The following is a 19,978-nucleotide window of genomic DNA, read 5'->3' as shown; positions in this document are numbered from 1 at the left end:
CTCGTGATCCGCCCGTCTCGGCCTCCCAAAGTGCTGGGATTACAGGCGTGAGCCACTGCGCCCGGCCAAGAGGGATTCTTGAGTTTCTATGGCCAGCCTCACAGAATCAGAGATCAGAGACGGGGCAGAAGGTCAGAGAGAAACTTGCTTCTGAGGCTGCCTCTGGGGTCTTCATTTTGGGTTTTCGTTTTCAGAGCCTCAACAGGAGCAAGTCATGCACATAGCTGGAGGAGATAGGCCCTCATAGAGGGCACGTAATGAGTGGTCAATAAAAGCTTGCCGAGTGAAGGTGTATGTGGACATGAATGGCCCAGGCCAACTGTGAACAGTGGAATAGGACAGTGTTCTTACTTAGGACTCTGACCCTAACTTCCGGGAAAGTAAACCAACATTCAGGACGTACCGGACACCGGACCCCCGCCATCAGCGGGTGCCTTTTTGCAGGGCTGCTAACCCGGGGCTGCGACACGTTTCTCTGCCCACGGCGGCCAGCCCGCTGTCCTTCGGCCTGGACGCGGTCCTGTGCTGCCACCTGCCTCCGAGGGACAGAGAAAGTGGGAGAGCCGGGCCAGACTCCCTCCCGCCAAAACCCTTGCCCGGTGCGGAGAGGCGCCCGGAGCCCAGGGGTGCGGGGCGGGTGTAACTCCCCGGGCCTGCCCCGCCGCCTGCCTCCACCGTCCCGCGGGCGCGCTTTTCCTCGCTCCCGCGGCATTGGAGCCTTCGCCGCGCTCCGGAACTCTGCTCCTCCAGCAAAGTTCCCGGCCGGCCGCCGGAGCTGCCGGAAGCGGAAGTGCTCGTTGGGGGTGCACAGGGCGTGTTCGAGCAGCGGCGACCGAGGCGGCAAAGGAGAGCGCCATGGAGCATGTGACGGAGGGCTCCTGGGAGTCTCTGCCAGTGTCACTACACCCGCGGGTGCTGGGCGCCCTGCGGGAGCTGGGCTTCCCGTACATGACGCCGGTGCAGGTATCGGTTCCTGGGGGAGAGTGAGGCTGGGAGGGGGCCAGGCACCCGCTGCTTCGGACACAGCGGAGGGGATCGGACAGACCCAAGCCCTGGGGCGCTCATCCCTCCAGCGGGGGCTCTTGCCTCGTCTCCAGGCTGCCCAGACTGGCGGGATGCGGAACTGCTCGGCCTGCGAGCCAGCAGAGGGGCCGCGACCCACCCTGCCTTCGGGTGCTGGAGTCTCGAGCCAGGTTCTCCTCCTAGCCCTGCCCCCTGTAGCTGTGAGACCTCGGGCAAATGGCTTAACCTCAACGTGCTTCATTTTCCTTCTCTGTGAAATGACGAAAAAATAACACCCTCCTTATGGGGTTGCTGTGGAGACTAAATAAACCAGTCGGCACACTATAGGAGCTCAGCGAGGGTTACCTGTTGTTATGCATCTTTTCAAGAAGTATTTCTTGAGGACCTGCTATGTGTCAGGAACTCTTCTAGGCTCTGGGGAGTTTGCAGTATTGGCATCTGCTCATAGCCTTACTTTCTAGCGCAGGAGCTAGAGAAAGGATAATTTCAGCTGTTAGTAAATGTTATGGAGGAACTAAGACTGTCGTGATAGTGTCACTCGAGGACTGGAGAGGAGGTGAGACAGGGTGCTAAGGAAGGCCTCTCTGAGGAGGTGTCATTGAGCTGAGACTGAGACCTCAGTGATTGAGAAGGAGCTGGCTCTGGGGTGACGAGGGGGAGATTATTCCAGCAGAGAGAAATACCAGTGCACATAAATGCCCTGGGGCAGGCTGCAAATGGTTTGAGCAGCAGAAAGGGGGCCTTTGTGACTGAACATCAAGAGTAGTGCAAGAGATGGATTGTGTAGGGTCTTGTAGGAGCTTGGATTTCATTCTAAACGTAGTGGGAAGCCATCTTATCCGGGAAGATGCTTAGGAAGGGAAGGGCTGTGGTTTCTCTTTAGAGAGTGGCCTTTTCAGGCATAAGAGACGAAGCAGGCAGGTCGCTTAGGAGGCCATTGTCAGGTAAGAGATGATGGTGGCTTGGAGTAGGGTGGAACCAGTGGATATTGAGAAGTCACATTTGGAATAACTTTAAGGTTGCTAAGGGACAGGAAGTGGAGGTTAGGAAAGAAAAGACTCTAGAGGGAGCTGAAGTTTTTATTCTTTTTTTTTTTTTCTTTTGAGATGGAGTCTCACTCTGTTGCCCAGACTGGAGTGCAGTGGCGCGATCTCGGCTGACTGCAGTCTCCACCTCACGGGTTCAAGCAATTCTCTGCCTGAACCTCCTGAGTAGCTGAGATTACAGGCGCCTGCCACCACGCCTGGCTAATTTTTTGTATTTTTAGTAGATATGGAGTTTCACCATCTTGGCCAGGTTGGTCTTGAACTCCTGACCTCGTGGTCCACCTGCCTTAGCCTCCCAAAGTGCTGGGATTACAGGCTGAACCACCGCACCCCACCGATTTTTATTCTTAGTAGCTGAGTGAATGGTGTTACTATTTCCCGAGAATGGCTGGAGGGTGTAGCAGGTTTCAGAAGGAAAGTCAAAAGTTCTTTTTTTTTTTTTTCTGTGTGTGTGTGGGTGGTTGTTTTTTTTTTTTTTGTAATGTTTTTGAGACAGAATCTTGCTCTGTTGCCCAGGTTGGAGTGCAACGGCATGATCTCAGCTCACTGCAACTTCTGCCTCCCGGGTTCAAATGATTCTCCCATTTCAGCCTTCCGAGTAGCTGGGATTACAGGCATGCATCACCACGCCTGGCTAATTTTGGTGTTTTTAGTAGAGATAGGGTTTCACCATGTTGGCCAGGTTGATCTCAATTCTGATCTCAGGTGATACGCCCGCCTTGGCCTCCCAGAGTGCTGGGATTACAGGTGTGAGCCACCGTGCCTGGCCACAGGAGTCCTGTTTTTAAACATTGGGCTGGGTACAGTGGCACCCGCCTGTAGTACCATTTACTTGGAAGGCCAAGGTGGGAGGATCCCTTGAGCCCAAGAGTTCAAGACCAGCCTGGGCAACATAGTGAGACCCCCATCTCTGAAATTAAAATAAATAATGGCCGGGCACAGTGGCTCACGCCTGTAATCCTAGCACTTTTGGAGACCAGGGTGGGAGGATCACTTGAGACCAGGAGTTCAAGACCAGCCTGGGCAACATAGGGAGGCCCTGTAATAGCAAAAAAATTTTTAAAATAAATGAAGCCTTGAGTTTGAGATGCCCATAAGATTCCTGGGAATGTGGAGAATCTACTTCCAGCAGGCAGGGCTGGAGATGGAAACTGGGAGTGCTGTGTTCCCTGCCTAGGGAACCTGGCCTTAGCGCCTCAGAGCCTCAGAGCTCATTGTCTAGACCTGTCATCCACTACACAGTCACCAGACACGGCTATAGAGTGCTTGAAATACACTTTGTCCAAATCAAAGTGTACTCTGAGTATCAAATAACACAGTGGATTTTGAAGACCTACTATGAAAAAAGAATGGAAAATGTTGATTTTTACATATTGATTAAATGTGAAGGGACAATCTTTTTGATATATTGGGTTGAATAAAATATTAAAATTTATTTCACCCATTTCTTTTTACTTTTCTTACTATGGCTACTAGAAAATTTAACATTGTTTATGTGGTTCACATTTTATATCTATTGGACAGCAGTGGTCTGGAGCAGGGTCCTCACCCTCGGCACTATTGACATTTTGTGCTGGAAAATTTTTTGCTGTGGGGCTGTCCTGGGCATTGTAGGATGTTTAACAGCATCACTGGAATCTGTCCACCAGAGGACATCACCTCCTAACTCTGGCTGTAATTTATTTAGTTATTTATTTTTTTGAGGCAGGGTCTTGCTCTGTTATCCAGGCTGGAGTGCAGTAGCATAGTCACAACTCACTGCAGTCTCGACCTCCCTGGGCCTAGGTGATCCTCCTACCTTAGCCTCCTGAGTACCTGGGACCACAGGCATGCACCACCACACCCACATAATTTAAAAAATTTTCTTTGTAGAGATAGAGTCTCCCTGTATTGCCCAGGCTGGTCTGGAACTCCTGGCCTTAAGGGAGTTAAGGGCCTTCCAAAGTGCTGTTATTATAGATGTGAGCCACGATGCCTGGCCCACCCTGGGTTCTGACAACCAAAAATGTCTCCTTACATTGCCAAATGTTCCCTCGGGGGTTGATAGGGAGGATAGAAATCACTGTGTAGAGGCAATTGGAATAATATTACATCTGCTGTGATTTAAGTGAGCTCAGGCCCTGGGGACCAGGGCTGAACCCTGGAGGGAGCAGCCGCGAGGCCAAGGCCTAAATCTAATTGAGGTTTGGCTTTTTTGATTGCTAAAACCAGGTTTCTTGTAAAGTCTGGAGACCTCTACAGTGCTTAAAATGAGAAGGTTTATTTGAATCTTGATTCTGTGATACTAGAGCTGGAAGGGACCCTAAAACCCAATGTCTTCAACCCCTTCCTGGTTCAGAGAGGGAAAGTCGGAGAGACAGGAATAGAATTCAGGACTCCTGCCTCCCAGCTCAGCTCACTGTCCCCATGCGTCATCCATGTAGACACAGTTGCCACGTTTGATTCAACTTCTCTATGGTGACTTGGTTACTCAGAGCCCCTTTTGTGGTGGGGTCCACTGTGGCCTTAGCCGCCCATTATGTTCCTAGGGCTTCGGGTCTCACCTGTGAAGTGATGGCATCCTTTAACCGGTGCTTTGCAATCTCTCCCTTTAGTCCGCAACCATCCCTCTGTTCGTGAGAAACAAAGATGTCGCTGCAGAAGCGGTGAGTGCCTCGGGTACGTGCAGCCTGTCCTTGTGTTTTCCCTCACATGAACTCTGAGGAAGAAAAGGAAACCAAAACTCTCTGTTTGCAGGTCACAGGTAGTGGCAAAACACTCGCTTTTGTCATCCCCATCCTGGAAATTCTTCTGAGAAGAGAAGAGAAGTTAAAGAAGAGTCAGGTGAGGACAGCAAACGTGATTTATTTTCACCTAGTCATCAGAGTTCACATTGGATTAAGAAGCTGGCTACAAACTTGAAAAAATAGGTCAGAAGCCGTGACTCACACCTGTAATCCCAGCACTTTGGGAGGCCGAGTCTGGAGGATCACTGGAGTCCAGGAGTTTGAGACCAGCCTAGGCAACACAATGAGATTTTATCTCTACCAGTAATGAATGAATGAATGAATGAATGAATGAATGAAACTTGAAGAAAAAAAAAGACAATCCTCATTATTTGTGGATTCTGTATTTGTTAATTTGCCTGCTCGTTGAAACTTTTAACACCCCAGTGGATCCTCGGTGCTTCTGTGGTCATGGGCGTGGGCAGAGCTGCCTTTTGTTTTACTGCTCAGGTGTAAACAGTGTCCTTTTCGTCATCTATTTGGTGCCATGTTTTTCACCTTTTTTTTTTTTTTCTTTTTTACCTGAGACAGGGTCTTGCTCTGTCACCCAGGCTGGAGTGCAGTGGTGTGATCTCAGTTCACTGCAACCTCCACCTCCCAGGCTCAAGCTATCCTCCTGCCTCAGCCTCCCAAGTAGATGGGACTACAGGTGTGGACCACCACATCTGGGTAATTTTTTGTATTTTTTGAGGAGAAGGGGTTTTGACATGTTACCCAGGGTGGTCTCAAACTTCTGGGCTCAAGTGATCTTTCTGCCTCGGCCTCCCAAAGTGCTGGGATTACAGGTGTGAGCCACCGTGCCCAGCCATTTTGCGCATTTGTTGCTTTATGTTGGTGATTTTGGTTTTTGAAATGGCCCCGTGGTGTAGTGCGGTCTGGTGTTCCTGGGCGCAAGAAGGTTATGATGTGCAGAGAGAATCCCCGCACTAGAGAAGCACAGGCTCAGGCATGAGTTAATGTGCTGTTGGCCACGAGTTCAATAGGAATGAATCAACAGTATATATTCAATAGAGTCTTTTAAGCACAAACAGACATAAAATAGAGTTATGTATTGATTGGTTGACAAAAATGTCATGTCCAGAGACTGGCAGGAACCTAACCCTGTGTTTCCCCTGTGAGCAGTGGTTCAGCATTCACTAATTCAGTGTTCTTAGTATTAGTGACTTTAAAGAGCATAACTGCAGTGTATGATTACAAGTAACGGTAATTCAAAGTAGTTGATATGTGCTCAGGGATGCTGCTGAGAAGGCCCAGTAACTGCGGTTTCTCTGGAAGTTCTCTGTGTGGTGGAGGGCGGAGGGCCTATGAGCTCCTCTCCAGGAGGCTCTTGCGCGGCTGACTGTGTCCCTTCCTTCCATGTGGGCAGGTTGGAGCCATAATCATCACCCCCACCCGAGAGCTGGCCATTCAGATAGACGAGGTCCTGTCGCATTTCACGAAGCACTTCCCCCAGTTCAGGTGAATTGGATGCAGCGTCCCTGTTAGCCACGGGCTGTTGTTTTGCCGAACTTAAAGACTGTTTTCTTGTTTTAGCCAGATTCTTTGGATCGGAGGCAGGAATCCTGGAGAAGATGTTGAGAGGTTTAAGCAACAAGGGTGAGTTTGCTCATGTCTGCTCATTTCTTTGCTTGCTCTTGGCACTGAACCTAAGAATCCATATGTGATCTCAACCTAACTGTGGGTCCCCCTTTCAGCAGCCTCCTCCCCCTGCAAAAAGGTGTTTTCTCCAGGCCAGCTTCCTATTGCGCTTTGCTAGCTCCTTCCCATAAGGCCCTGATGAGTACTTAACTCAGGTTCCTACAGAGGTCAAGAGAACGACGTGAGGATAAATGAGTGGTCAGGATAGATGAGTGCGGGACTGGGGGATGGTGAGGAACTGGCCAGTAGCTGCCTGGAATACTCAGCTCCAGCTGGTAGCTGCCTGGCGGGACTGGGCTCAGTAGTGCCAGGTTTTGAATTTTTTAAAAAGAAGATGGAATTCCAGATTTGTGTGTGTAATCTCCTGATTTTTTAACTGTTGGCGTGTAATCCACGTTTGAAAAACACATCTTGTAGGTGAGCCAGTCTGAGGGAGCCACATCCGGCCCTGAGTCTGCCAGTTTGTGATCTTTACATAGGGTTCTCTAATTATGTCAGCATTCCCATTTTACGTGTGAGCTACCTGGGGCCTACAATGGTTGAGTTAACTTGCGTAGGTCAGAGGTTGGGAAGCTTTTTTTGTAAATGAGCAGATGGTAACTGTTTTCGGCTTTGTGAACCATATGGTCTCCGTCGCAGTTACTCAACTGCTGTTGCAGTGTGAAGGCAGCGATAGGCAACATGTGAATAAATGGGTGTGGTTGTCTGCCAATAAAATACTTGGCAAGGACAGGCAGCAGCCCAGGTTTGGTCTGGGAGCTGGAGTTTGCCAACCTTGCTTGGGTCATAGCCCAGAACCCAGATCCCATTTCGCCACAGCCCTCACATTTTCTACCCTACAGCACTCTTTTCCACTCTCATGCTCTTCGTTCTCTTCACTAGGGCTTAAATGACTTTGGAGGGATATGAAACTTGGTATTTTGGTAATCATCAACCACATCCCCAAGATCCAGAGAGCTTGGTCAATGTTAACTTTCTTTCCAAAGTGGGAACATCATTGTGGCCACTCCAGGCCGCCTGGAGGACATGTTCCGAAGGAAGGCGGAAGGCTTGGATCTGGCCGGCTGTGTGCGATCCCTGGATGTCCTGGTGTTGGATGAGGCAGACAGACTTCTGGACATGGGGTTTGAGGCAAGGTACTGGACTTTGGACTTCACTGGCTTGAGTGGGCGGATGATACTAATACAAAAGGAAAGCAAAATGGAGTTTACCACTTTATGACTAGGTATTTTTATTTTTTAGTTTCATTTTAATTTATTTTTAATTTATTTATTTTTTAGAGACAGGGTCTTGTGCTGTAACCCAGGCCGGAGTGCAGTGGCGTGATTATGTTCACTGCAGCCTCAACCTCTCGGGCTCAGGTGATCCTCCTGCATCAGCCTCCCGAGTAGCTGGGGCTACAGGCGCACACCACCATGCCTGCTTTTTTATTTTTTGCAGATGGGGTTTTGCCATGTTGCCCAGGCTGTTGTCAAACTCCTGGGCTTAAGTGATCCTCCCACCTAGGCTTCCCAAAGTGCTAGGATTACAAGCGCCAGCCACCATACCTGGCCTAAGTATTTTTATTAACCGCATTTTAATTTCAAATCATTAAGTAGTTTGAGCTTTCAAATTCTACCACGTGATTTTTATTCCCGTTCTATCTTTGATCTTAAAATGCACTTTCCTTCAAGTATTTTTTTTTTTTTTTTTTTGAGACAGGGTCTTACTCTGTCATCCAGGCTACAATGCAGTGGCATGATTTTGGGTCATTACAACTTTTATGTCCTGGGCTTCAGTGATCCTCCCACCTCAGCCTCCTGAGTATCTGGGACTACAGGCACATGCCATCATGCCTTGTTTTTTTTTTTTTTTTAATTTTTGCAGAGACAAGATCCCCTTATGTTGCCCAGGTTGGTCTCAAATTCCTGGGCTCAGGAGATCCTCCCATCCCAGCCTCCCGAAGTGCTGGGATTACGGGCATGAGCCATCACACCTGGCAGTTTTGTTGTTTTTTAATAAACAGTTTAATTGGATATAATTCACATATCATTATAATTGTATAATTGTATGCTAAAATTTGAGGAACCTTGGAAAAATGAAAGTATAAAGAAGAAACAAAGAATCGCCCATCATCTCACCTCCCAGTGTATGTGCTATAAATATTTTGATGGCTTCACTTTCAGTCTTTCTGAATACCTGTTTCGTATCATGAAGCACTGTGTGTTGATTGTGCTGGCAAGTGAGCGGTTAAGTGTGAGCCCTCTTTTTATCAGCATCAACACCATCCTGGAGTTTTTGCCAAAGCAGAGGAGAACAGGCCTTTTCTCTGCCACTCAGACGCAGGAAGTGGAGAACTTGGTGAGAGCGGGCCTCCGGAACCCTGTCCGGGTCTCGGTGAAGGAGAAGGGTGTGGCAGCCAGCAGCATCCAGAAGACCCCCTCCCGCCTGGAAAACTACTACATGGTGAGCGCCTGGGCTTGCTTCTTACTTAGTGATAATGACCAGTGCTCTTTTTATGGAAATTGTACTGGTAGAATAAATATATGAGACCCTGTAGCACATATGAAATGCATTTGGGGACAGAGCTAGGAGAAATGGTCTGGGTGTTCCTGCTCATTGAATGAATAAGTTAGTTAAATTGGGCATAAATGTATTTTAAGCACAGTCTCTAAGGACAGTGTCTCTGAACCTCCTACCCTCAAGTGACAAAATGTTTCTATTTTACATGCTTGGGGTATGCTGGCTGCAGGCATGATTAAACTCTGTAGTTCCTAGGCCTGTCAGAACAGCCTGTGTCACAGAGAAGGGCATAGTTAGATGTGCAGGTGGAACACAGAAAATCAAATGACAGACTCACTCCTGAGGAGACTTTGTGGGGTGGAAATGTTCTACTCTGTAAATGTTGTGTATTTTTGACCTGCATCAAATATGCTGAATTTCTTTTTTTTTTTTTTTTTGAGACGGAGTCTCGCTCTGTCACCCAGGCTGGAGTGCAGTGGCACGATCTCAGCTCACTGCAAGCTCCGCCTTCCGGGTTCACACCATTCTCCTGCCTCAGCCTCCTAAGTAGCTGCAACTACAGGCACCCGCCACCATGCCTGGCTAATTTTTTGTATTTTTTTTAGTAGAGACGGGATTTCACCCTGTTAGCCAGGATGGTCTCGATCTCCTGACCTGGTGACCTGCTGATGTCGGCCTCCTAAAGTGCTGGGATTACAGGCGTGAGCCACCGCGCCCAGCCTTTTTGTTTGTTTGTTGTTTTGAGACAGTGTCTCACCCAGGCTGGAGTGCAGTGGCACGATCTCGGCTCATTGCAACCTCTGCCTCCCGGGTTCAAGCAATTCTTCTGCCTCAGCCTCCTGAGTAGCTGGGATTACAGGCGTGTGCCACCATGCCCGGCTAACTTTTTGTATCTTTAGTAGAGGTGGCGTTTCACCACGTTGCAAGCTGGTCTTGAACTCCTGACTTCATGATTGCCTGCCTGAGCTTCCCAAAGTGCTGGGATTACAGGCATAAGCCATCGTGCCCGGCCCAAATATGCTGAATTTCTAGTAGTAAATACTGGCTGCTAGCTTCTGTAGTTTCTTCACAAGGAAGTAGATGGGCTTTTGGCAATTTCATTGTTTAGTAATGAGGCCACTCCCCACCCCTGTTCTGTTCCGTCCCATTGCTGGGATGGGCCACGAGGCACAAGTGCAGAGAGCACAGGCTGCAGGGGAGGCAGCACCATCAGGGCATGGAGGAACCCACAGGCCAGTGCCACTGCTGATGGTACATTGTCCCACCAGCCTGGGGCTGGGACTTTTCTTTCTTTTTTGCAATAAGCTTTTTCAGGTTAAATTTTTCTTTAGGTCTGGAGGGGTTCCCTAGCTCCTGAACATGTCTGCTGTTCAAAATGAAGGAGGCTGGTCTTGAAACCAGAGTGTTCCTATTGCTGTAGACTGTGAGGTTGTCGAGGCTGCTCTCCTGTTTGTGTCAATTTGTAGGCAGATTAAAGGTAGAATGAGTTTGCAAATGAGAAACTGCACCTAGTGTAACTGGAGAGTGTCGTCGAGATCAGAGAGGCTCATCAGAAGTGGGAGTTGTAGTTGCCATTGATGTTTCTGACAGTCCGGGCTGGGTGAGGGAGGAGGCTAGCTCTTCCCAAGCAGAGGGAAGGACTCTGCACAGGGTGGTGTGGAGAGCATGGGCGCTAGAGCAGCTGCAGCAGGGACTGCCTGGTGCATATCTTGGCTTTGGCCCCTACTAAATTAACCCGTGAACTCAGAGGTCCTCACTTGTCAAATGGGGGCCACAGTAGTATACAGCTTCGTAGGGTTGCTGGAGGATTAATTAATCCATGCAAAAATGTTCATGATAGTGCTTAGTACAGGGTAAGTATGGGTTGAGCATTCCTAACTTGAAATTTCAAAATCCAGAATGCTCCAGAATCTGAAGTTTTTTGAATGCCAGCATGATGCGGAAAGGAAATGCTTGTTGGAGTATTTTAGATTTCAGATTTCCAGATTAGGGATGCTCAACTGGTAAGTATAGTGCAGCTATTCCAAAATCTGAAAGAATTCAAAAGCCAAAAAACACTTCAAAGTCCCAGGGACCTTGGATGAGGGATACTCGTACTAATGTTAGCTTTGGACACCCACTGTGGCTACTGTTGCGTTCTGTTGTTTTGCATTCATTTTGCATTTAGAAAGATGGCTGAGTACATGAGGAAAAATTCCAAACTGGGCATTTGGTTTTGGTAAAAATAGGATGAATGCATTCAGGTAAATTTAATGTCTCTAATTTGGGAGTTTGAATGGAGGACTTGATTGCATTATGAAAAAAAGCAGTGGGGTCTGAGTCCATGGAAGCCTTTAAAATAATTATGTACATTGCTCTCTGGAAATCATTATTCATCTTAGAATAGTGACTTCTGAACTTGGCATCAGAATTTCCTGGGGGAACTCTTAAATAATATGGATTCTTAGGTCCAATCTCAGACCTACTGAATCAGAATCTGTATGTCATACCCAAGAATCTGCATTTAAAAAAAAAAAAAAATATATATATATCCTTTGGCTGGGTTAGGTGGCTCACGCCTGTAATCCCAGCACTTTAGAGCTGAGGTGGGAGGATCGCTGGAGGCCAGGCCAGGAGTTTGAGACCAGTCTGGGCAACATATTGAGAGTCTGTCTCTTAAAAAAAAAAAAAAAGAAAAAGAAAAGGTAAAATAAATAAATAAAAATCTACTCTGGAAGTGGTGTACCTGCTCTCATATATATTGGGATTGGGAGTTGGGAACTGTTGCCTGTTGGATGACTATGTTTCTCTGAGCTGTATGATTTTGTGACATACAAATTTTAACTTTTAGAGGCAGTAGCACATGTCGATGTTTATTCTGAGCTAGGTAGACCAGTTAACATTCTGACTAAGTCTGTCCTACCCATGGGGAAAATGACATTCCTTAAAATTTAATGCTGAAACTGAAAATAGCCATGGGGATTATTATTGTCAAGTATGTTTTTTATTAGTTTCCCTTTTTCTTTGGCAGGTATGCAAGGCAGATGAGAAATTTAATCAGCTGGTCCATTTTCTTCGCAATCATAAGCAGGAGAAACACCTGGTCTTCTTCAGGTACTCCTCTGGTCTCTGTGGTAGGGGCGTCAGGGATTCAGGCAGAATGTGCAGGTGCATGCGGCCTTTGGGTTTTGGATTCCATCTAGCGTGGTTCTCTCGGGAATGCTTTTGGCTGCAAATAACTGAAAACTCAACTTTCGTGGTTTGAACAAGGTTGGCTTTATTTTTGTCCTGTAAAAATAAGTCCAAAGGCAGAGGCAGTTTCTCACAGGGGTTTCATGTGTCATTCATGTCAAGATCAATGTTGATGTGATTGGTCTTCTCTTCCTGTGTGTCACCTCATGGATTCTGGATGACCACTATTATACCCTGTCATGTCTGCACTGAAGAAAGATAAGGGGGGAAAGGCAGAGGGGGCGTATGGCAATATGAGCTATATCCATGCCTTTTAATCAGTAAAACAAAGAGCTTCCTCCAAAACCCCTCTGCCCCAGCTGACTTCAGCTGTGAATTCATCTTAGGGGCCAAAAGTGGCTCATGTGGTGGCCCCTCACTTCAAGAGCAGCAGAGAAAATGAGCGCACAGCTTTTCTGGCTCTGTGGTAGTGGCCAGCGAAGCAAGAAGTGGTTGGGAATAGTGTTTATCAGCCATCCCTGGAGTCCGCCACAGTGGGGTTTTGTCCTGTGGTCAGAAGGCAGTGTAGGAACAGATGCATATGTTCTTTGGACTGTTGGTTCTTTTCCCCTTTTCTCCAGAGATAAATGTGTTGATCTTTAGCAGTACATAAAAAATAATTTTATATTACTTTTCCATGTGTTATCCTACAAATAAAATGCAATATTGACCATGACCCACAGTAAGAAGTACAATTTGGTACACACCCAAACAAGACAGTAAAACAACGGTTTTTACGAAACCACACTCTGCTAGGTGGGATGTTTTCTATTCTCTTCTACTCCAGCTGTTAATCTTTAAAAAATGCTGGTCGAGACCCACTAAATTGATTTCAGAACCTACCAGATCTGTGGGTGATGAGGCTTAGTGTGTGAAACACCACTGCGTTACATACTATGTGACTCAAGGTGGAAAGACGGCCCAGTCTGGTGGCAGTCACAGCATAGGTGGAAAAACTGAAGTAGACAAGAGTTAGCCCAAACTGGAATGCAGTAGTCTGGTATAGTGGGAGGAGCATTTGACCTGGGTTCTGGTGCTGCCACTTACTCTGTGTTTCTGGTAAGTTTCAGTTCCCTCATCTGCAAAAGGATGGGAAATCACTGGGGAATGCTTCCAGTAAGGAAAAGAGTCCAGGGTGAACTGTATTAGAAGGGTGCTGGGTAAGGAACTCACAGATTCAGAGAATGCTGAGTGTCCACTCCCAGGGAAGGAGGCTCCCTGGCAGGAGTTCATGGGCCATCTCTTTAGGGTATATCTTTATTGGGATGACTCTGCCAACCTCCTTTTTGTCCTTGGATGACTCAGCTCCAAGTCCCAAATATCTGGGAGAAGGGATCTGATTGGTCTAGCTTGGGTTATTTGCTGAGCCATTGGGAATCCTGCTAATTGGGGAAGAAGCAGTTCCCTAAAGGAAAAGCAGGAATGTTTTTAAATCTTGTAAGACTATTTGTGGCTAAGATGTCATTGCTTTTGTTCTGAATGACTGTTTCACTTCAATTCCTTTTTCGGGGTCAGGGAGATTTCCTGTTAGAACGTCTTTAGACAGTAGAATACGTCCTTGGGGGTTTTAACTCATGTTTAAGATATTTTGTCAAAAGATTGGCCTTTCATTGGCTGAGAGGATTACAGATTGAGAACTCAGTTGTGGATGATTTCCACTGCCAGGCTCGTCACTCCCCTAGGGAGGGCTTGTAGTTAGGTTGTGTCTACTGCAGCTATTGCTCACAGTTCCCCTCTCGCGGTTGTAGAAGGACCAAGGTGGTCAATGACTCTAAGCCCTCTGTCCCTCTTGCAGCACCTGTGCCTGTGTGGAATACTATGGGAAGGCTCTGGAGGCGCTGGTGAAGGGCGTGGAGATTATGTGCATTCATGGAAAGATGAAATATAAACGCAATAAGATCTTCATGGAGTTCCGCAAATTGCAAAGGTGGGTGAGCTTCATTGGAGGTAACAGCTTTCCTGCCACACTGCTCTTTTAGGTCCTGCCTGGAACCCTCTTCTCTCTCTAACCTGGTTATCACATCTCTGTAAATGCCCAGAGCCTCCACTGCCCTGTTCTAATCGCTTTGCCCTTTGTTATGTCATTTCCCTAGTTACTGAACTTCTGTGCTAGACGGCAGGCTCTGTGACACAGGAGCCCTGTGCATTGTCTTCACTCCCAGATTGCTCTGTGCCTGGCCCAGGGAAGGGTTGTGATGACTGTCAAGCAGCAAGGAGCAAATCCATTTGTCCTGTTGGTGTAGAAACTGTCTGTGGCTTAAGGGTGGGCACGATGGCTCATGCCTGTAATCCCAGCACTTTGGGAGGCCGAGGTGGGTGGATCACAAGGTCAGGAGATCAAGACCATCCTGGCTAACACGGTGAAACCCTGTGTCTACTAAAAACAAAAAATTAGCCGGGCATGGTGGCGGGCGCCTGTAGTCCCAGCTACTTGGAAGGCTGAGGCAGGAGAATGGCGTGAACACAGGAGGTAGAGCTTGCAGTGAGCTGAGATGGCGCCACTGCACTCCAGCCTGGGCGACAGAGCGAGACTCCGTCTCAAAAAACAAAACAAACAAACAAAACAACTGTCTGCTTATCAGGCTTGTGACTACACAGCAGGGAACTTGTGTCTTCCAGTGACGATAACTTGTTTCTGTTTGTGCTGACAAATAACAGTTTTCTGTTTTTCTTTTTTTTTTTTTTTTTTGTTGAGACGGAGTCTCGCTCTGTCGCCCAGGCTGGAGTGCAATGGCCAGATCTCAGCTCACTGCAAGCTCCGCCTCCCGGGTTCACGCCATTCTCCTGCCTCAGCCTCCCGAGTAGCTGGGACTACAGGCGCCCGCCGCCTCGCCCGGCTAGTTTTTTGTATTTTTAGTAGAGACGGGGTTTCACCGTGTTAGCCAGGATGGTCACGATCTCCTGACCTCGTGATCCGCCTGTCTCGGCCTCCCAAAGTGCTGGGATTACAGGCTTGAGCCACTGCGCCCGGCCAGTTTTCTGTTTTTCTTAATCATTGAACATCTGGCTATATTAAAAGTCCTCTTTTGGACAAAGCGATATACCTGACTGCAAGGCCTCAGTTACAGAGTGAAGTGTCTGTTGTTTTTCAGATGGCTACAAAGGATTAGACCCATACAGTTTCGGTTTTCAAATGGAAATGTTGTAATTTTTAAAATCCCTTTGCTGTCTCTCACCTCCCTCCAATTTTTATTGGAATTTATGAAGTCCTAGAGATTTGTAGAAAGAAGAAAAAATCAAAATATTACCTTAAGCATGTGCTTCTGTGAGAAGCTCCAGCACCTGTGTGTCACTGTCATCAAGATCAGTAGGCTGTGTGATGGTGATGAAGATGGTGGCCTCCTTACTCAGAATGCTGTTTTCTCATTTTCTAGTGGGATTTTAGTGTGCACTGATGTGATGGCCCGGGGAATTGATATTCCTGAAGTCAACTGGGTTTTGCAGTATGACCCTCCCAGCAATGCAAGGTATGGTATGAGGCTGCCACCCACTCTCTGTTGAGGAAGTCAGCCTAATGAAGTAGGAATCCTGAAGAAGATAAACAGATAATGATGTTCACTGAAACATTATTTTATAGCAAGCCTCCAGCGTGCTTGGGTCTGCAGTGACCCCGTGCATTCCTACAGTGCTTGCCAGAACAGTTTTGAAACGGTTTGAGGCCTTGCCCTGCTCCATGTAGAGCAAGGTTATAGAAATTTCAGACAATGAGAGAAAACAAAAAACAACAACAAAACATTATTTGAGGCCGGGCGCGGTGGCTCACGCCTGTAATTCCAGCACTTTGGGAGGCCTAGGCGGGTGAATCGCTTGAGCCCAGGAATTCACTAGCCTGGGCAACATAGCAAAACCCCATCTCTACAAAAAAATCTATGTACAGATTAGTTAGGCGTGTGTGCCTTTAGTCCCAGCTCCTTGAGAGGCTGAGGTAGGAGAATGGCTTGAGCGCAGGAGGCAGAGGTGGCAATGGATTGTGCCACTGCACTCCAGCCTGGGCAACAGTGTGAGACTCTGTCTCAAAACAAAACCCATTGTTTTAAGAGGCAAAAATAGGCAAATGGATGAATAACCCATTCGTGGTGAAATAGTGATATTGTATTGGCAGCAATTAAAAGTATTTTCAATTATTTTCAGTTCTTGCAGAAACACACAATAGAATGTCTAAATGGAAAAAAGCAGTACATAACACCACATGTGAAAATTACAACTACTTTCTCCAAAGTCAGCATGTATTCCTAATACATGCGTCCACGCATAGGAAGATGCCTGTAAACCCCCAAGTGTTGATGATTACTCCTGAGATTATTGGTCATTTTCATTTTATTCTTTGTATTTTTCATTGTTTCCCAGATTTTCCACTGGGGACCATGTCCCACCTGTCTGATCAGAGAGAAAGATACAAGTTTTACTTAGAGTTCACATTAAATGTTTATTACAGAATCATATCTGTCTGCAGTGCTGGTTTAATTGCCAGTTCTTCTATTTCTCACACTAGTAAGTGACCAAGTCCACACTGAGCTGTGGAGGCTAGAGGCTCCCCATAGCATTTTAGCTCCATCAGCCATTGGCTGGAGCCTGAGCTCTGTTCAGCTGTCTTCACCTGGGTACCCATTTCCATTCTGTGTTCTCACAGTGCCTTCGTGCATCGCTGCGGTCGCACAGCTCGCATTGGCCACGGGGGCAGCGCTCTGGTGTTCCTTCTACCCATGGAAGAGTCATACATCAATTTCCTTGCAATTAACCAGAAAGTAAGCTGCCATCCTTTTTCAGATAGAATGCCTAGTGACGGGATAGCTGGAAAAGTTCTTCTCCAGCATGTGGTCAGCAAATGAAATTACAAATTGCAAACTCACTGGGGCTGGGCTGGTGGTGGCAGTGTGGGCCCTAGTGGCCTTTTTTTTTTTTTTCTTTGAGACAGAGTTTCACTCTTGTTGCCCAGGCTGGAGTGCAGTGGCGCTATCTTGGCTCACTGCAACCTCTGCCTCCCGGGTTCAATGGATTCTTCTGCCTCAGCCTCCCAAGTAGCTGGGATTACAGGCACGCGCCACCACCCCAGATAATTTTGTATTTTTAGTAGAGACGGGGTTTCTCCATGTTGGTCAGGCTGATCTTAAACTCCCGATCTCTGATGATGTGCCCACCTTGGCCTCCCAAAGTGCTGGGATTACAGGCATGAGCCACTGTGCCCGGCCACCCTGGTGGGCTTTAAGGCTGTGGAGGCACCTCGGTCATGGAGTGACCAAGCCTCCTGTGCGGTAGCAGGCCCTGCTGGGATCCAGGCAAGGGTGAATAGAGACAGAGACTTGTGAATAGAGACCCAGTGTTGCTATACTTTGCTACTAGATTAGGATTGTCATGTGAAAACTGATTTTTAAATTTTCTTTTAAAAATTTAACATACTTTTTAGAGCATGTGAAATATTTGGGTTGGAATTGGGCTTCAGACCTCAAAAGGTGAAAAGGAATTGTTTTGCTTTTGGTTTTCTTGGTTGTGATGGGGGAGCCCTGGGGATGTGATGCCAACCAGGGAAGGTGAGAATGTGGTGTGTGTGTAGTGCCCCCTGCAGGAGATGAAGCTCCAGAGAAACACAGCGGACCTTCTGCCAAAACTCAAGTCCATGGCCTTGGCCGACAGAGCTGTGTTTGAAAAGGGCATGAAAGCTTTTGTGTCATATGTCCAGGCTTATGCAAAGCATGAATGCAACCTGATTTTCAGATTAAAGGGTAAGTTGGACTTCTTCATGTGATAATGTCTCCATCTTAACTATGTGGTGATCTTACAAGTATGAGATTGCTTTGTCTCATAAAAGGAAGTGTTCCCAGGCTTTGAGTAGACACAGAATAAACTGGCCACTGGCTGCTGAGTATTCCTTTTAACTTTGTAAAAATATAATTATTTTCATTCTAATTTAAATGAATTCATTAAACCCTTTGGTTAGAAAAAAATTATATTGTAAGCCATTACTGACTATTCTAATCCTGTTGTGTGTGCTAACTCTGATCTTCTGATTGAATTAGATCTTGATTTTGCCAGCCTTGCTCAAGGTTTTGCCCTGCTGAGGATGCCCAAGATGCCAGAATTGAGAGGAAAGCAGTTTCCAGATTTTGTGCCTGTGGACGTTAATACAGACACGATTCCATTTAAAGATAAAATTAGAGAAAAGCAGAGGCAGAAACTCCTGGAGCAACAAAGAAGAGAGAAAACAGAAAATGAAGGGAGAAGAAAATTCATAAAAAATAAAGCTTGGTCGAAGCAGAAGGCCAAAAAAGAAAAGAAGAAAAAAATGAATGAGAAAAGGAAAAGGGAAGAGGTAAAGTTTAGTTTTACGTATGTTAACTTAGAATCTTGAACAAATATTATTGTAGTCGTTAACTAGGAATTGTGTGGGGCTCTCAGATTTCTGTTACGTTGGCGACTGGGGCGGGGAATTTGCTGTATTTGCGGAATCCAATCTGAGAGCTTATAGTTCCTGAGTTAAAACTGCTGGTTTCACTAGAACACTATTGCTGAAAAATTTAGTAGTTTATTGGTTTCTTCTGTACTTAGGGTTCTGATATTGAAGATGAGGACATGGAAGAACTTCTCAATGACACAAGACTCTTGAAAAAACTTAAGAAAGGCAAAATAACTGAAGAAGAATTTGAGAAGGGCTTGTTGACAACTGGCAAAAGAACAATCAAGACAGTGGATTTAGGGATCTCAGATTTGGAAGATGACTGCTGATTCCAGTGCCACAGATGGACCCACAAGGGCACAGCTGTTCCCTAACTTGGTGGATGGCTCCAGTTTGCTTTTAATGGAAATCAAAACTTCAGGAGACATCTGAGAAGAATCATGTCTCTGAAAGCTGTCCTTTCAGACAAGGGAGAAATGAAGGATTTCACACTTGGGAATATTTTACTAAAAACATTCCACTCTTGGCTGTGTGCAGTGGCTCCTGCCTGTAATCCCAGCATTTTGGGAGGCTGACGCAGGAGGATCACTTGAACCCAGGAGTTCAAGACCAGCCTGGGCAACACAGCCAGACCCTCTCATTAAAAACAACAAAACAAAACAATTCCAGTCTTGAAGTAGTCTAACAGAAGAAAATGTACAATTATTTGAGTGTAAATAATAGATGTCAGTATTTATGTATCACGATGGGTCACATAAAAAGACCTATGTACATATTATATATATGAGCTCTTTTTTCTGAGGCTATTTTACAGTTATTTTTAAACATAAAGGTACTGAAGTATTCTTGACTTCTGATTTTCAAAACCATTCCTTAGTGTCTTTAGGCATCTGACCTCCTGAATGTCCTTGGCCCTGGGCTTCAGTTATCCTTTGATGCCCTGCAGAGGTGGCTAATGTGCTGGGGGTTTTTCTGTGTTAAGAATAGTCCCAGTATTTTTTTTTTTTTTTTTTTTTTTTTTGGTGAACAGCTGAAAAGCAGAGGCATTAAGTCATATTCCGGGAAAAAGAATTACAGTTTTTTTTTGTTTTGTTTTGTTTTTGAGACGGAGTCTCGCTCTGTCGCCCAGGCTAGAGTGCAGTGGCCGGATCTCAGCTCACTGCAAGCTCTGCCTCCCGGGTTTATGCCATTCTCCTGCCTCAGCCTCCCGAGTAGCTGGGACTACAGGCGCCCGCCACCTCGCCCGGCTAGTTTTTTGTAATTTTTTTAGTAGAGACGGGGTTTTACCGCGTTAGCCAGGATGGCCTCGATCTCCTGACCTCGTGATCCGCCCATCTCAGCCTCCCAAAGTGCTGGGATTACAGGCTTGAGCCACCGCGCCCGCCCAAGAATTAGTTTTTATG

General features: G+C 46.6%; 1 protein-coding gene and 1 non-coding gene across 3 annotated transcripts; both read left to right on the top strand.

The window, feature by feature from the left end:
- Nucleotides 1–758: 758 nt before the first annotated feature.
- DDX55 (DEAD-box helicase 55) lies at nucleotides 759–19,237 on the top strand. 2 transcript variants are annotated; one of them, XM_033220163.1, is made up of 14 exons: nucleotides 764–963; nucleotides 4,664–4,714; nucleotides 4,806–4,892; nucleotides 6,201–6,292; nucleotides 6,368–6,430; nucleotides 7,459–7,608; nucleotides 8,728–8,917; nucleotides 11,985–12,067; nucleotides 13,980–14,111; nucleotides 15,559–15,651; nucleotides 16,815–16,929; nucleotides 17,736–17,904; nucleotides 18,199–18,491; nucleotides 18,728–19,237. In XM_033220163.1, the coding sequence occupies exons 1-14, from the start codon at nucleotides 856–858 to the stop codon at nucleotides 18,902–18,904; spliced, it is 1,803 nt and encodes a 600-aa protein (XP_033076054.1). In that variant the 5' UTR covers nucleotides 764–855; the 3' UTR covers nucleotides 18,905–19,237. The 2 variants fall into 2 exon arrangements, with proteins under 2 accessions (XP_033076055.1, XP_033076054.1); XM_033220164.1 differs by lacking the exon at nucleotides 18,728–19,237 and having other exon boundaries at nucleotides 759–963; nucleotides 18,215–18,449.
- LOC117091234 lies at nucleotides 15,759–15,891 on the top strand. The gene has a single exon (XR_004440342.1). It is a non-coding gene; the product is annotated as a small nucleolar RNA SNORA9 (small nucleolar RNA).
- Nucleotides 19,238–19,978: the final 741 nt, after the last annotated feature.

Source organism: Trachypithecus francoisi, unplaced genomic scaffold (assembly GCF_009764315.1).
Source record: "Trachypithecus francoisi isolate TF-2019V2 unplaced genomic scaffold, Tfra_2.0 Lachesis_group11, whole genome shotgun sequence".
NCBI classification, from domain to species: Eukaryota; Metazoa; Chordata; class Mammalia; order Primates; family Cercopithecidae; genus Trachypithecus; species Trachypithecus francoisi.
Note: the sequence above shows the minus strand (reverse complement) of the source record. Positions and strands in the feature narration are given on the sequence as shown.

Excerpts from the sequence above, each read along its gene's own strand:
- DDX55 (XM_033220163.1), top strand. The coding sequence starts at position 856 with ATGGAGCATGTGACGGAGGGCTCCTGGGAGTCTCTGCCAGTGTCACTA. Across the intron at positions 7,609-8,727 it reads GACATGGGGTTTGAGGCAAG|CATCAACACCATCCTGGAGT; the intron begins GTACTGGACTTT and ends TCTTTTTATCAG. Across the intron at positions 14,112-15,558 it reads GAGTTCCGCAAATTGCAAAG|TGGGATTTTAGTGTGCACTG; the intron begins GTGGGTGAGCTT and ends CTCATTTTCTAG.